The sequence below is a fragment of the Aquarana catesbeiana genome, linkage group LG09 (assembly GCF_042186555.1).
Source record: "Aquarana catesbeiana isolate 2022-GZ linkage group LG09, ASM4218655v1, whole genome shotgun sequence".
Taxonomy (NCBI): domain Eukaryota; kingdom Metazoa; phylum Chordata; class Amphibia; order Anura; family Ranidae; genus Aquarana; species Aquarana catesbeiana.
The window spans coordinates 245,378,604-245,395,997 of record NC_133332.1 but is presented as its reverse complement, the minus strand read 5'-3'; the positions used below and the strand labels follow the sequence as shown (position 1 = coordinate 245,395,997).

Genomic DNA, 17,394 nt, shown 5'->3' with positions numbered 1-17,394 from the left:
TTGAGCCCCGGACCATTATGCTGCCTAAGGACCAGAGGTCTTTTTCCAATTTGGCACTGCGTCGCTTTAACTGCTAATTGCGCGGTCATGCAATGCTGTACCCAAACGAAATTTGCGTCCTTTTCTTCCCACAAATAGAGCTTTCTTTTGATGGTATTTGATCACCTCTGCGGTTTTTATTTTTTGCGCTATAAACGGAAAAAGACCAAAAATTTTGAAAAAAAATGATATTTTCTACTTTTTGTTATAAAAAAAATCCAATAAACTAAATTTTAGTCATACATTTAGGCCAAAATGTATTCGGCCACATGTCTTTGGTAAAAAAAATGTCAATAAGCGTATATTTATTGGTTTGCGCAAAAGTTATAGCGTCTACAAACTAGGGTACATTTTCTGGAATTTACACAGCTTTTAGTTTATGACTGCCTATGTCATTTCTTGAGGTGCTAAAATGACAGGGCAGTACAAAACCCCCACAAATGACCCCATTTTGGAAAGTAGACACCCCAAGGAAATTGCTGAGAGGCATGTTGAGCCCATTGAATATTCATTTTTTTTGTCCCAAGTGATTGAAAAATGACAAAAAAAAAAAAAAAAAAAAATATTTACAAAAAGTTGTCACTAAATGATATATTGCTCACACAGGCCATGGGCCTATGTGGAATTGCACCCCAAAATACATTCAGCTGCTTCTCCTGAGTATGGGGATACCACATGTGTGGGACTTTTTGGGAGCCTAGCCGCGTACGGGACCCCGAAAACCAAGCACCGCCTTCAGGATTTCTAAGGGTGTAAATTTTTGCTTTCACTCTTCACTGCCTATCACAGTTTCGGAGGCCATGGAATGCCCAGGTGGCACAAAACCCCCCAAAATGACCCCATTTTGGAAAGTAGACACCCCAAGCTATTTGCTGAGAGGCATATTGAGTCCATGGAATATTTTATATTTTGACACAAGTTGCGGGAAAGTGACACTTTTTTTTTTTTTTTTTTTTTTTTTTCATAAAGTTGTCACTAAATGATATATTGCTCACACAGGCCATGGGCCTATGTGGAATTGCACCCCAAAATACATTTAGCTGCTTCTCCTGAGTATGGGGATACCACATGTGTGGGACTTTTTGGGAGCCTAGCCGCTTACGGGACCCCGAAAACCAATCACTGCCTTCAGGATTTCTAAGGGTGAAAATTTTTGATTTCACTCTTTACTGCCTATCACAGTTTTGGAGGCCATGGAATGCCCAGGTGGCATAAAACCCCCCCAAATGACCCCATTTTGGAAAGTAGACACCCCAAGCTATTTGCTGAGAGGCATGGTGAGTATTTTGCAGCTCTCATTTGTTTTTGAAAATGAAGAAAGACAAGAAAAAACATTTTTTTTTTTCTTTTTTCAATTTTCAAAACTTTGTGACAAAAAGTGAGGTCTGCAAAATACTCACTATACCTCTCAGCAAATAGCTTGGGGTGTCTACTTTCCAAAATGGGGTCATTTGGGGGGGTTTTGTGCCACCTGGGCATTCCATGGCCTCCGAAACTGTGATAGGCAGTGAAGAGTGAAATCAAAAATTCACGCCCTTAGAAAGCCTGAAGGCGGTGCTTGGTTTTCGGGGTCCCGTACGCGGCTAGGCTCCCAAAAAGTCTCACACATGTGGTATCCCCGTACTCAGGAGAAGCAGCAGAATGTATTTTGGGGTGTAATTTCACATATTCCCATGGCATGTTTGAGCAATATATCATTTAGTGACAACTTTGTGCAAAAAAAAAAAAAAAAAAAAAAAATTTGTCTCTTTCCCGCAACTTGTGTCGCAATATAAAATATTCCATGGACTCGACATGCCTCTCAGCAAATAGCTTGGGGTGTCTACTTTCCAAAATGGGGTCATTTGGGGGGGTTTTGAACTGTCCTGGCATTTTATGCACAACATTTAGAAGCTTATGTCACACATCACCCACTCTTCTAACCACTTGAAGACAAAGCCCTTTCTGACACTTATTGTTTACATGAAAAAGTTTTTTTCTTTTGCAAAAAAATTACTTTGAACCCCCAAACATTATATATTTTTTTAAAGCAAATGCCCTACTGATTAAAATGGTGGGTGTTTCATTTTTTTTTTCACACAGTAATTGCGCAGCGATTTTTCAAACGCATTTTTTGGGGAAAAAACACACTTTTTTAAATTTTAATGCACTAAAACACACTATATTGCCCAAATGTTTGATGAAATAAAAAAGATGATCTTAGGCCGAGTACATGGATACCAAACATGACATGCTTTAAAATTGCGCACAAACGTGCAGTGGCAACAAAATAAATACATGTTTAAAAGCCTTCAAAAGCCTTTACAGGTTACCACTTTAGATTTACAGAGGAGGTCTACTGGAAAAATTACTGCACTCGATCTGGCCTTCGCGGTGATACCTCACATGCATGGTGCAATTGCTGTTTACATATGACGCCAGACCGCCGCTTGCGTTCGCCTTAGCGCGAGAGCAGGGGGCGACAGGGGTGCTTTTTTTTTTTTTTTTTTTTCTTTATTATTTTTTTGCTTTTTTAATCTTACTTTTAAACTGTTCCTTTCATATTTTTTTTTTTAATCATTTTTATTGTTATCTCGGGGAATGTAAATATCCCCTATGATAGCAATAGGTAGTGACAGGTACTCTTTTTTGAAAAAATTGTGGTCTATTAGACCCTAGATCTCTCCTCTGCCCTCAAAGCATCTGACCACACCAAGATCGGTGTGATAAAATGCTTCCCCAATTTCCCAATGGCGCTATTTACATCCGGCGAAATCTAAGTCATGAAATACTCGTAGCTTCCGGTTTCTTAGGCCATAGAGATGTTTGGAGCCACTCTGGTCTCTGATCAGCTCTATGGTCAGCTGGCTGAATCACCGGCTGCATTCTCAGGTTCCCTGTTGAGACAGGAGAGCCAGAGAAAAACACGGAAGACGGTGGGGGTGGGGGGGGCATTCCCTCCCACGGCTTGTAAAGGCAGTCTAGAGGCTAATTATCCGCTAGGATTGCTTTTACATGAAAGCCGACCGCTGGCTGAAAAGAATGATACCAAGATGATACCTAAACCTGCAAGCATCATTCTGGTATAACCACTCAAAGTCGTGAATGGCGTACCTGAAGACAAAAAAATGGTTAACAATGGTTAACAATAAAGCACAGTAAACAGTAAAGTATAAATAATTACACACCTGAAAAACAAACATGATAAAACATAATAACAATAACAATAACAATAAAACATTGCAGAATAGAATACAGTAAAAAAGAGCAGAACAATAGAGAGAGAGAATAGAGAGAGAGAGAACAATAAAACGACAACTATTTTTTTTTTATTTCATATTTTTTTTTTTTTTTACACTTTTTTTGTAACTAACTTTTATAACGGTAACCGGTTCCAGGTTCGGGTCTCTCAAAATGCGATGGCATCTTGGGAGACCCTGTGAAAGTGTGCCTAGTCTGTGCAATGCTGTACTCTATGCTAATACTCAACTAATGAATGGTAGCGTTCAAAACATTCACCAATGCAAAGACCAGGATTATCAGGATAGGAGGGACAATAATAGCGAGTGTCACGCCTATATCCGCGCTTGCTGCAGACACGACATCTTTTTTTGGGGGGTTCGTTGGGTAGGGGTACTCGGGAGGACATAAAGAAAATGCCTCTCATGCAGCCGACTGCATTTGGTTGGGGATGTGAATGGGGGAAGTACGGGCGCTGCAGAAGTGGTGGGTTCCCAATTAGGATTGGCGAATGCAGCAGGAAGGGCACTAAGTGCACGACGGGCCTGTGTTTGTCTTTTTGGTGGCAGCGGGACACTACTTGTGCTTGCCACCTCACCAGCTTGAACTGCACTTATGGGACTCGCCACGTCACCAAGTGTTACTGCAGTGCTGGTTTGACTACGACCGGGGTGTACTAGGCCGCTGGTGCTTGCCAGTTCCCCAAAACGCTACCAAAAAACTGTTAGCGATCGCAGGGATCAGGCCTGACTCTGCGAACGCTGCAGTTATGCGTTTAGTGTTTTGTAAGTGACAGTGATCAATCGATACTGGACTTGGGTGGGCTGGGCTGGGCCGGGCGGAGGGGCAAAACGCAGGTGCTAGCAGGTATCTGGGCTGATCCCACTAACACTGCGTTTTTGGGAACCCTAAACTGCTGGGGACGCTAGTATAGATCTGATCGGATCAGATATTGATGCGATCAGATACTATACCACTAAGGGAGGTGTACGGTGCGTGCGTGGGTGTTAGCGGTACTGGCGCTAACCTGACGCTGCCTGGGGCTGGTGCTTGCCAGTTCACCAAAACGCTACAAAAAAAACTGTTAGCGATCGCAGGGATCAGGCCTGACTCTGCGAACGCTGCAGTTATGCGTTTAGTGTTCTGTAAGTGACAGTGATCGATCGATACTGCACTTGGGTGCGCTGGGCTGGGCCGGGTGGAGGGGCAAAACGCAGGTGCTAGCAGGTATCTGGGTTGATCCCGCTAACACTGCGTTTTTGGGAACCCTAAACTGCTGGTGACGCTAGTATAGATCTAATCGGATCAGATATTGATCCGTTCAGATACTATACCACTAAGGGAGGTGTACGGTGCGTGCGTGGGTGTTAGCGGTACTGGCGCTAACCTGACGCTGCCTGGGGCTGGTGCTTGCCAGTTCACCAAAATGCTACCAAAAAAACTGTTAGCAATCGCAGGGATCAGGCCTGACTCTGCGAACGCTGCAGTTATGCGTTTAGTGCCTTGTAAGTGACAGCGATCGATCGATACTGCACTTGGGTGGGCTGGGCGGAGGGGCAAAACGCAGGTGCTGGCGGGTATCTGGGCTGATCCCGCTAACACTGCGTTTTTGGGAACCCTAAACTGCTGGGGACGCTAGTATAGATCTGATCGGATCAGATATTGATCCGATCAGATACTATACCACTAAGGGAGGCGCATGCTGTGTGCGTGGGTGTTAGTGGTACTGGCGCTAATCTGACACTGCCTGGGGCGACGCATATCACCGCCGGGTGATCAGGGGGCTAAACCTTTATTCGGTAATAAACGGCGGGTGCCCTGACACTATAAAAAAAAAACAAACTAACCAGCGTCAACCGTAACGGTTATACGGTGATCAGTGGTGAAAGGGTTAACTAGGGGGCAATCAAGGGGTTAAAACATTTATTAGATAGTATATGGGGGTCCCTGTCGCTATAAAACGCTGACGGCGAACCTAAATATTTACCTCACTAACTAGCGTCACCAGCAACACTAATACAGCGATCAGAAAAATGATCGCTTAGCAACACTGGTGACAGGGGGTGATCAAGGGGTTAAAACTTTATTAGGGGGGGTTAGGGGGGTACCCTAGACCTACAGGGGGGTAACAGTAACTGTGCTAACACTGTAACTGTCACAAACTGACACAGCAGTAATCAGAAAAAAAAAAAAAAAAAAAAAAACTGCTGGTGTCAGTTTGTGACAGGGGGGGGGGTGATTGGGGGGGGATCGGGGTGTAATGTGTGCCTGGCATGTTCTACTGTGTGTGTGTGTGTTAGTGCAGTCACTCACATGCCGTCTCTCCTCGGGCCGGAACGGAAACTACCGACCCGAGGGGAGAATACATCACTTCCTTTGCTGCTGTTTAGCATACAGCAGCAAAGGAGTGTTCCCATTGGCCGGCGGCGATCGCGAGGGGGGGGCCACGAACGGATGGCCTCCCCCTCGTCTCTGATCGCCGGGGGACAGAACGGGACCGTCTCGGGCGGCGGGGGGGGGGGGTCCGATCGGACCCCCCACCCGCGGAAGGCAAATCACGTACCCTGTACGTGATTTTGCCTGTCCGTGCCGCCTTGCCGACGTACATCGGCGTGAGGCGGTCGTCAAGTGGATAGGCAAATTAACATGTTAATTTAAAAAAAATGGTGGTGGGGAGCTAATGAACAAACTGGCTTGCTCTAATTAGGCAAAATGAACAGGTTCACTTTAGCAATTTTTAGCAGACAGCTCTTTTCAATTTTATTTTATGAACAATATTACAGAGAAAACATCTGAATTCTATATTTTTTTGATGCATTTTCCTTGCTATATATTTAGAAGAAGGGGTTTAATCCCGTCATTTCTCTTTTATGAGCGTGCATATTGTCACGCACACAGAAGTGGGCTGATGCATAGTAATTAAGGGTGTTGTCTTATTAATTGGGCTTAGATGTGCAAACTCTTTTGTCGAGAAGAATTGAGCAAGGTGGGTGAAGTTTAGAATTCTCTGCTTTATTTTATCTTACACACTGTATACAGCAGCCTTTCTCAACCTATTCAACACAGAGGAATCCTTGAAATAACTTTCTGGTCTCAGGGAACCTCTGCTAAAAATGACTTTATCTATAACTCATGATTAAGGATGAGCTTCGGCGTGTTCGCACACTCCACGTGCCGAGCCCGCCAGGAAGTCGGCACGGCGCTGCACTAATCACAGGCAGTGAGACATTGTCCCATTGTGCGGCTGCAGAGATCGGGAAATGTCTCACTGCCTGTGATTAGCGCAGCGCTGTGCCGACTTCCTGGCGGGCTCGGCACGTGGAGTGTGTGAACACGCCGGAGCTCATCCTTACTCATGATACATTAGAGTGATGGTCAGTGGGAAGAATGTTTATCACACTTGAGGTCATTGGGAAGAATTACCTCCTTACAGATAGCTAAAAAGATCAATGGTATACGTGGGAACTTATCTGAGAGGCAGAAATTGCTCAAGGAATTCCTAGCAACCTCTTGAGGAACCCCAGAGTTCCATGGAATCCTGGTTGAGAAACCCTGGTATAGAGTATGAATGGTGTTGTGTTTTTTTGTTTTTTTTCTTTTATGTAGAATAGTAATATAAAACCATAGGTTGTTGCTGCAATGACCAGACAAATTCTGGGGGGAATTTCTCCTTCCTTGGGTCTAACAGCTTATGTCTATGGTTAAAGGATCAGTAGATAGAAAAAAGAAGCTACAGTTTTAAAAATACTTAATAATACAATTTACAGATGAGCTTTTTTTGGGCTTGATTACACTTGTGGTTGGGGGGGGGGGGGGATAAATACACGCAGTTAAGCCACATTTTTTTTAACCACCACAACCCCCCCCCCAAGGTCCCCACTAAGCTGCAGAGGCAGTGGTTGGGGTGTATACATGCTGTGGTTCAAGCAAGAATTAAACCCTTTGTTAGGGGAGCAGTACCGCTTGCTAGACATGATCCTTTCACGTGAATGGGGCTGCACTATGACTGCATACATGTTGCGTTCTCACTCCCTGATAAATGCTTTCTGAAAAGTGATCCATTTATCACTCTTCAGAGGGCTACCACTTGTGTAAACATGCCCTTAATCTGCAAATAAGAGATACTATGCATTGGCTCGGATGAGGTCATCGCTGGATTCCTGGACAGGTAAGTACCCTAATATTAAAATTCAGCAGCTACAGTATTTGTAGCTGCTGACTTTTCATTTTTTTTTTTTTTTTTTTTGGGGAGGGGGGGCTCCTTTTTTAGGGTAAAAAAACACTTTCTGTGTGCAGCAGCCATTGGCTCCTGCTGCAGTGAATCAGCCAGTAAGAAGGGAGTGGGCCCAAGTTGTGCTCTGTGTGTCTTATGGACATATAGAGCCGGCTAAGGAGCTAGTACACACAAGTGCACCCAAAGCAAGAGGCTTGATATGTGGGCACTTGGCAGGGAGGGGGGCCAGAAGCACTGACGGGTGATCGGAGAAGAGGAGGATCTGCTATCCAACACTTCAAGGTGTGTCAGGTGCTCCCTGCTGGGAGCTGTGGTTTCTATGTCTTTTAGTAATGTAGCTGGGGGAACCACAATGCACAGCAATACACATGCTATCTGACACCAGGAAATGTTGCATGGCAACGGCGTGTAAGGGCGAACATGCCAAACTGTTCCCCTCCACCCAAGATGTATGAACATTATGTGTTAGCAAAACACCCCCCCCCCAACTAAGACTGAACACTAATCTGCATGCTTACCCTCTAAACATCAAATCTCCCCCTCCAAATTTTTCCTCCTAGCACAAATACCCCCCAATCATCCCTACTGGTACAAATTCCTCCCCCCCAAAAAAAAATATCCCCTCCTAGCATAAATCCCATCCACCATATCACCTCTTCTAGCACAAACACCCCAAATCCCCCCCTCCTAGCACAAATCCTCTCCCCCCCATCCCCCTACCAACACAATCCCCCCCCAATCACCTTTCCTAGCACCCCCCCCCTCAAGATTATGTGTTAGAAAAAATACCTCCTCCCTAAACTAAAATTGAACACTAATCTGCATGCTTACCCCCTAAACATAAATCCCCCCTCCCAAATTTCCCCTCCTTGCACAAATACCCCAATCATCGCTAGCGGCACAAATCCCCCTCCACCATATTGCCTCTTCTAGCACAAACACCCCAAACATAAATCTCCCTCCCCAATGTCCTTTCCTAGCACCCCCACAAATTTCCCCTTCTAGAATTCTTTTCCCCTTTCCTGGCTGCCCCCCAAATTCCCCCATCCAACACAAATCCCCTCTCCCCCCCCAACTCCTTGTGGCACCCCCCATCTTACATGATACCACAGTGCCCAGGGCAGCTGACCCTCTTGCCCAAACCCATGTTCCGGCCCTGCATGCAGGAGTCTACAAGGGAATGAAGATTTAATATACTGCCTGCTGAATAAATAAGGTCACTTTAAAGGGTGTCTATAGCCAAAACTTAAATATGTTCCTTCATAACCACAAAGGATAGGAATCCACTTGGTGTGCCCCAAATGCCTTTTCAAACCCAGGTATTGCCTAGTAAAAGTGGCAATGGCATCCTTACTGTGCTGTACATGGCTTATGCAGAGAGCAGAGCTGTGGGTGGGACCCAGCAGGCTCCACTCATGGGGGGGCGGAGACAAGACCATTCCCCCTGCACAAGGAGAGAGCAACAGTGACCGGTCTTTGTTACAGGAAGCTCCTGCAAGGAGTTTCACTTTAGATAATTGCCCAGATCTACAAAAAATACACACAGCACACCAAGATTTAGGGAAGAGTACATGTGACTTTTGGATTCAAATATTTGCTAATACCCCGGAGTTCAGTGTTAAGTAGGGGAATGCTGTCAGTATTTTAGTTCCTGTTTTCCTGCTGCAGATTTTCCCTCACTTCCTGTTCTGGGGATAAACCTTAGCAGATAGGAAGTGAGGAGAAATCTCTTTAACGTAGTTTCAGATAGCAGTAAAAGCTGACAGGGATTCCCCATTCTATCCAAAACTAAAAAAAAATGTGTATAGATACATTTTACGCTGATGTCTTGATAGTTGATGCATTTAAAGTCTACAGTTTCTCTTAAAAAGTCATGCAGCCTTTCACAGCAGAATATACACAATTGTGTATCATCAGCTTTTCATCATAATGCTGCCATTGATGGCCAGGATGAGGAGCAGAGGGGCTGAATACATGGTAATTGCACACAGACAATTGTCTGACACCAGCGCTACTGCCAGCTGCATTCATGTAAGTAGCTGAGACCTCATTGTTATTTTAGTATATAATATTATTTTCTATTATGTTTCCCCTATGAACTTGCTGCTAAAACGTGTGTCTAATGGTGGCTATACACGCTTCGAAAAACGATCAATTTATTTTTCAATTGATCTTTCCCAATGGGAATAATGGATCTATAGTTGACAGCATATTTAATCTGACACATAGGGAAGTGGGTTTCGATGGATAGTTGGAGAACACAGTCGGGTATTGATCACATCTCTGCTTTCACTATCCAATCATATAACGCAATGATCTCCAAACTGCGGCCCACAGGCCAAATGCGGGCTTTTGCTAGCCTTTTTCCGGCCCTGGGGCACTATTCTTCCCACTGACACCAAGAGTGGAGCATAATTCCAGCCACCAACACCAACGATGGTGCACTATTCCTCCAACATGTCAGGGATTGGCCACTATTACTTAAACATGCTATCAATGATGGGGCACTTTCTTTATCGTACATCATGGGACACAGAGCCTTAAATAATTAATGGGTTATAGGCCACCTTCAGGTGATGGACACTGGTATACCCAATCCAGGAAGTTCACTCCCTATATAACCCCTCCTCCTTCCAGGAGCACATCAGTTTTTTCGCCAGTGTCTAAGGTGTTGGTTACAAGTGAAGATGTGCTCTGAGGAGCTCCAGGAGGGATCCATGCTGGATTTAAATAGCCTCCATAGACCAGATCCATCCAAAGTGCCACTGAGGCCTATGTGGATGGTACCTGCGGCCCCGTATTCGAAGCATGAGGTTTTGCCTGTAACGCCTCTCTTTGTAGGGCTGGACTCCGGGAACTCAGGGCTTAGGTCTTGCTACATTACCTAAAGCTTTTCCTGGCGGGGTGCTTTTACAGGTCCAAGGGAGTTGGAACCCCGATATCTAGGGACCCGGTCCTTAAAGGTTTGCTAAACGCAGCCTGCCGTGATGGGTGAAGGTTGGATTGTCTGTTAATTCAGCAAATCCTGCGGCGAGGATAAGGTAAGGGAAGAAACTTAGGAACTGAAAAGTCCACCTATGTATTCTTCTATTAGGGAAATGTTGTCATGCCTTAAATTCTCCACTAGAGGGAGTCTATGCACATACCTTAATCTGTTGTCTTCACTGTAAAGCTCAGTATCTGTGTGGCCGCAGCAGCTTTGCAAGGGGATTTTTTCTCAGGTAAAAGAAATCTGCCAAATGTTTTTCTTTCTCCCCCCCTGAAGGGACTGGAGGGTTAGGGGGACATCAGCACTGTACCCCCCCTTACATTACCCCCCCCCTGCCGTGGGGGGTGCAGCAGTCCCGCTGTTTCTGATACTGCTACTGTTACTACTGTTGTTTGTTTGCCTGCTGCTAAACAGGTCTCTGCCTCCCCCCCCCCCCCTCGTGTTGGGTTTGTAGACCCGAAAGCGCCGCGCACGAGCGCGGGAACATTTTAAAATGAAAAGAGGGGCAATTTTTTCAGAGGGGGCGGGCCTAAGCGCAGCGCCATGAACGTCCACGAGGACGCACGGCAGGCAAAAACAAATAAAAACACAGCTGGGACAGTCTCTCCTCAGCTGACGAAGAGGAAACAAAGCAGTCTGCACACAGGGACACAGGAGCTGTAGGACACATAAGAGTTGCAAAATGGCATTCCTGATACAGGAAAGACACCTTTTTCCCAGCGCTAGGCTGAACTTTATAGCGGCTTTAATGTCATGACTATATTCAGCGATTAAGTGCAATTGTATAGTGCCTCTGTTTTTGTGCTTAGGACTATGCCTGCTAAAAAAAGACACCACAAAGACCAAAAAAGGTACTAAAGGTTTCACCCCCGGGCGCTAGGATCTCGAGTCGCATTTCCACGCTGTCATCCTCGCCTGAATTACCAATTATGGCAAGCCGGGGTGAGCCATTGGAACAAATTGATGGTGCAACTGCTTCTCACATCTCAGCCCCTGTATACGTGACTGAAGATGTAGGGTCTGGAAGGAAGATTAGCGGCTTTAATCGCATCCTCCATTCAAATGGATAGGAAGTGTGCTAGATCCCCCTCCCCCACTTCAGAACCTTTGCAAGGGGAACAGTGGGCACAGGATGAGGTGTTGCCCTCAGGCGATCAGGAGGAAAAACAAACCGATGATAATTCCTTTGCGGAGGAAACAACGGTAGATGAACCTTTTTCAGCCTCTCAATCTGAGAAGTTGCTGATACAATCTCTTATGGTTCATTCTACTTTCATGCTACCTCTAACGGAGTCTCCTGAAAGCTCGGTTTCTTACTTTGGTTCCTTAAAACCTTCTCAGCCTTTGCATGCGTTTCCTACACATGCATTACTAGAACAGCTTATTTTTGCTGAATGGGATCACCCGGATAAGCATTTTCTCCCTCTTAAGAGATTTTCAATTCTCTATCCTCTGGAGGAGAAATTCTCCAAAAAATGGAAAGTACCAGCAGTTGACGCTGCGATTTCCAGTGTGAATAAAGGCCTAACTTGTCCCGTAGACAATGCACAAATGCTTAAGGATCCAACAGGTAAAAAGTTGGAATCCCTGTTAAAATCTACTTTTTCCCTGGCAGGTGCCGTTACTCAGCCTGCAGTCGCTGCAATAGGCGTCTGTCGATCTCTAAAGGACCAATTTAGACAGGCCCCTAAAGATGTTCCTGCACAACAAGCCCGGGAATTGGCTTAACTTCCAAAGGCATTATGCTTTGCCATAGATGCCATTAAAGATTCTATTCACCAGGCGTCCCGCCTTACGCTTATGCTTGTGCATATGCGTAGAATCCTGTGGTTAAAAAATTGGTCAGTTGAAGCACCATGTAAAAACCTACTAACTGGGTTCCCTTTTTAATGGGGAGCAGCTATTTGGAGAAGATTTGGACAAATATATCAAAACTATTTCTAGTGGGAAAAGTACTCTCTTGCCAGTCAAAAGAAAGTATAAAAACCCTTAATTTAAAGGGGCTCTTTCCCCTGCGCCAGGGACTTCCGCCTCTAGGCAGTGGCCACGGCCTCCGCCGTCAGACTCTAGAGGAAAGCCTCAGGGTCAGACCCAGGCTCAAAAGAAGTCCTGGGGTTGGAAACCTGCAAAGCAGATTCCTAAAGCCTCATCATGAAGAGGCAACCCCCCTCACCAAGGTGGGGGGCAGACTTCTGCAGTTTTCAGAAGTCTGGCAAGAGGAAATTCAGAACAAATAGGTCATCTCCACAGTAACGCTGGGGTACAAGCTGGAATTTCTGGACTTTTCCACTGTCTCGTTACCTGAGGTCAAGTGTTCCCCAAACTTCCAGAGAAAAGACAATCTGTTTCAGGCACTAGACAGATTAATATCTCAAGGGGTGATCATACAGATCCCCACAAAAGAGCAAGGTTTGGGGTTTTATCCAAATCTTTTTATGGTACCAAGATCAAATGGAGATGTCAGACCCATTCTAGATCTAAAAAATCGAAATCAGTTCCTGAAGATCCGATCCTTACGCTTGGAGACGATCAGGTCAGTAGTTTCTATCCCTCTAGGAGGAGAACTTCTGGCATCTATCGACATCAGGGATGCATATCTGCATGTTCCTATATTTCCCACTCACCAAAAGTTTCTGCGGTTTGAGTTAGAACAGCAGCATTTCCACTTTGTAGCCCTACCTTTCGGACTAGCCACAGCACCCTGGGTGTTCACAAAAGTGCTGGCCCCACCTCTAGCCAAGTTAAGGGCACAGGGCATAACAGTCATAGCGTACCTAGACGATCTATTGCTAATAGACCAGTCGGTGGCTTGTTTGGAGCAAAGAGTACGCATTATAACCAGTTACCTGGAAAGTTTGGGTTGGATTCTCAACCTAGAGAAATCTTCCTTAATACCGCTAAAAAGACTGGAGTACTTGGGTCTGATCATAGACACAGCCCAGGGAAAAGTGTTCTTGCCTCAGGCAAAGATCAACTCCATAAGAGAGCTGGTGCAGATGGTCAGGTCAAAAGGCGATCCCTCCATTCGCCTTTGCATGAGGTTGCTAGGAACCATGGTGGCTTCATTCGAAGCAGTTCCCTATGTCCAGTTCCATTCAAGACTGTTGCAAAACAGTATCCTGTCTACTTTGAACAAAACAATTCAAGCTTTAGACTTGCCAATGTGGCTGTCCCCAAGAGTGTCCCAAAGCCTCACTTGGTGGTTACTAACCCAGAATCTGCTGAAAGAAAAATCCTTCAGACTAGTCTTCTGGAAAGTGGTAACGACGGATGCCAGCCTTTTAGGCTGGGGAGCAGCACTAGAAAAGACAACTGTCCAGGAACAGTGGTCAAGAACTGGAGCTCAGCAGACTGGATCAGCTCAGCAGACTGGATCAGCTCAGCAGACTGGATGTCAGGTCACCTTGAGGCTAGGTGACAGATGCACACCGTAGGGATCAGGGTAGTGGACCCTATGGCTGACTGCTGCGGATGGGAGTCAGGGTGGTAAGGAAGGCAGGGCCGCTGGAACAACAGCACAGATCCCACCGGGGTTAGAGCGTAAGATTCCCTGGGGCGCGGAGTCTAAGAGCCAGCAAGTGTTCACCAGAGCCTCTAGTGGTGAGGATGGACTAGGCTGCAACTGGCTCCAGGTCGTGACCCCCAGGGTCCCCCAGCTCACACCCACAGTAGGAAACAGGAGGATAGGGATAGTAAGGGAATTAGCCAAGGTCTGGGCCACAAGCAGACAAGGACAACAGAGTTCACGCCAAGGTTAAGGGTCACAGGCAAATGGGGACACACCAAAGGTCAGGGTCACGAGCAGACAGGAATAGTCGAAAACAGGCCAAAGTCGGTAACTGGAATCAGACGCAGGAAACACAGCAAGTACACACGAAAGCTAACACACAATGGTTGATCAGCACTGCTGGCTTGCAGTGCACAGATTAATATAGGGTTCCCTGATAGGGCCTGGGGTGGGGCCATGCTTAGAGGAGAGGTTATAAAACCAGTCAGGTGAGAGTCAGCTGGTCTTTAGAGATGAACACATGGAGACAGGTAAGCTGACAGACAAAACTCTATTGCATAACCATGACACTGGATCAGCGCAGCAGACTGGATCAGCTCAGCAGACTGGATCAGCTCAGGGATAGTCAAACAGGCCGGGTCGGATATCAGGCTGGCGGCAAAGGTACAGGGAGGTAGGCAGAAAAGTAGTCACAACAGGCTGAGGTCGGATGCGGGCGGATAACAGGATGGTAAGCGGGTCTAAACACAGGTAACGGTCACAGATCAGATTTTAGGCACACAACGCTGTAGAGCAGATGGGGGGGGCGTCTGCAACAGACAGGTTTAAATAACCCGTCTGGCGCAACACGTGCAATGGTGGCCGCGACCCACGGGAACTGGAGCGCCTAATACTGGCAGGATCTTCATGAATGGCAGTGGAGGGCCCATGGTCCCTCCCACTACGGCCAGATCTGCTCTCACAGGGACCGATATTCCATCCTACCTTACGGTCTCTAAAATTAACGGCTTGGCTATTGAAACCCACATTCTGAAGAAACATGGGCTTTACGGGTCAGTTATCTCTACCCTGATTAATGCAAGGAAGCCAGCTTCAAGAACTATATATTATAGGGTCTGGAGGGCTTATGTTTCCTGGTGTGAATCCAAGGTTTGGCACCCTCGGAGATATATCATAGGCAGAATTCTTGCCTTTCTACAATTAGGGGTAGAAATTAAATTGGCCTTGAGTACTAATGAAGGCCAAGTCTCAGCTTTATCGGTCTTATTTCAAAGACCACTTGCTAAATATTCTTTAGTCCGGGGTTTTATGCAAGGGGTGATGTGGCTTATTCCGCCAGTCAAACCTCCCTTGAACCCTTGGGACTTGAACTTAGTTTTGTCTGTGTTACAAAAACAGCCATTTAAAGCGATACAACATATTCCCCTAGTCCAGTGGTTCTCAACTCCGGTCCTCAGGACCCACTAACAGGCCAGAATTTAAGTATTACCTTGGGGAGATGCAGACTAGAATACTGCATTCACTGAGCAGCAAATTGTATCACATGTGATGTATTTAAGTTATCTTGCAAACCTGGCCTGTTAGTGGGTCCTGAGGACAGGAGTTGAGAACCACTGCCCTAGTCCTTCTGACAAGGAAGTTTGTATTTTTGGTTGCTGTATCCTCAACAAGAAGGGTTTCCGAATTGGCTGCTCTTTTTGTATGGAGCCATATTTGATTTTTCATGAGGACAGAGTGGTGTTACGCCCTCGTCCAGACTTTTTGCCAAAAGTGGTTTCAGGTTTTCACCTAAACCAAGATATTGTCCTGCCATCAGTTTTTTTCCAAAACCATGTTCCGGGGATAAAAAGTCACTACATTGTCTTGATGTGGTGAAAGCAGTGAAAATCTATTTAAAGGCAACTGCTCAGATTCGTAAGACTGATGTCTTATTTATTCTGCCAGAGGGTCCTAAGAAAGGACAGGCAGCGTCAAAATCCACTGTCGCTAAGTGGATTCGGCAAGTTATAATTCAGACTTATGATTTAAGGGGTAAGATTCCCCCTTTTCAAGTTAAGGCGCACTCTACCAGGGCAGTTAGTGCTTCTTGAGCAGTGCGTCACCAGGCCTCCATGGCTTAGATCTGTAAGGCCGCAACTTGGTCTTCAGCGCATACATTCACAAAATTTTATCAGGTGGATGTAAGGAGGTATGAGGATATCGCCTTCAGGCGCAGTGTGCTGCAGGCAGCAGTATAGGTCAAGTCTGGGGGTACCCTCCGGGTTGTGTCTCCCTCCCCTCAAGCAGCATTGCTATGGGACGTCCCATTAATTAATTACTTAAGGCTCTGTGTCCCATGATGTACGATAAAGTAAATAGGATTTTTATAACAGCTTACCTGTAAAATCCTTTTCTTGGAGTACATCATGGGACACGGAGGTCCCTTCCCTGTTTTTTGGGATTTAAGTATATTGCTTTGCTAGAAAAACTGATGTGCTCCTGGAAGGAGGAGGGGTTATATAGGGAGTGAACTTCCTGGATTGACCCAGTGTCCATCACCTGAAGGTGGCCTATAACCCATTAAGTAATTACTTAAGGCTCTGTGTCCCATGATATACTGCAAGAAAAGGATTTTACAGGTAAGCTGTTATAAAAATCCTATTATTCCTTCTACTGACCATGGCACTATGTAATTTCTATACTTCCAATAAACCTCAAAGCCTGTGGCATTGTTTATTCCCACTGAATTCAGGGTATTTTCTCTCCCACTGACCGCAATCCAGCAGCACCTAAAGTCTGAAGGACAGTAAACTGGCACTATGGTTTAGAAAGTTTGGAGACCTCTGATATAACGTGAGCGAAATAAGAACAAAGAATATCAGTATTGCCGAGCGAACCAACATGATCAATAATTTTCTGCTTGGCCAATCAACTTAGTTTGATTGCTTTTGATCGAAATTATACCTGAATCTTTTGGAAGTGAAATGATACATGTTCAGCAGATGTTTGCAGATTTGATTGTTTTGACTGAATTGCTCATTGATAAGTTAATTAAATCAAAGTGTGTATGGCCATCATTAGATAGAATCCTAGATGTCTATGTTCTGATTTGTGTGCAGGATAGTACTTTTTTCCCTTTATTTTATTTGGTCAATAAATGGCCTATTTCACGCAGGCTTTGTTTTGTAAAAGTATTCAACAAGCTTTGTGTAGCATTCTTAAAGCCTTTAAATCCTCTTTCAGCTCCATTTAAAGTGAACCTTTGCATTATTCTTTAATGATTTGACATAATTTTCCTCCCTCACCCCCACCCACCCTTCCATTCTCCCCTTGCTTATACAGTTGGATATTAACTTCTACATTTTAAAAAATGTTATTGGGTAAGTGCTTATTTTAATTGTACAGTGCAGGACCAGTAGTCATGGA

At 45.4% G+C, this 17,394-nt stretch overlaps 1 protein-coding gene across 7 annotated transcripts in view; it reads left to right on the top strand.

The window, feature by feature from the left end:
• Positions 1 to 17,394, top strand: part of KYAT1 (kynurenine aminotransferase 1) — a 108,876-nt gene that overhangs the window by 20,713 nt on the left and 70,769 nt on the right. For 2 of the 7 annotated variants that reach the window (XM_073600100.1, XM_073600101.1), the window contains one exon: positions 9,410 to 9,523. The exons of 2 other annotated variants lie outside the window; for them this stretch is intronic. In XM_073600100.1, coding sequence (XP_073456201.1) covers positions 9,422 to 9,523 — 102 coding nt within the window. In that variant the 5' untranslated portion in view covers positions 9,410 to 9,421. Of the gene's footprint in view, positions 1 to 6,038; positions 6,245 to 9,409; positions 9,524 to 17,394 lie in introns of those variants that run through there. 3 more of the 7 variants (XM_073600099.1, XM_073600098.1, XM_073600102.1) reach the window with 3 other exon arrangements.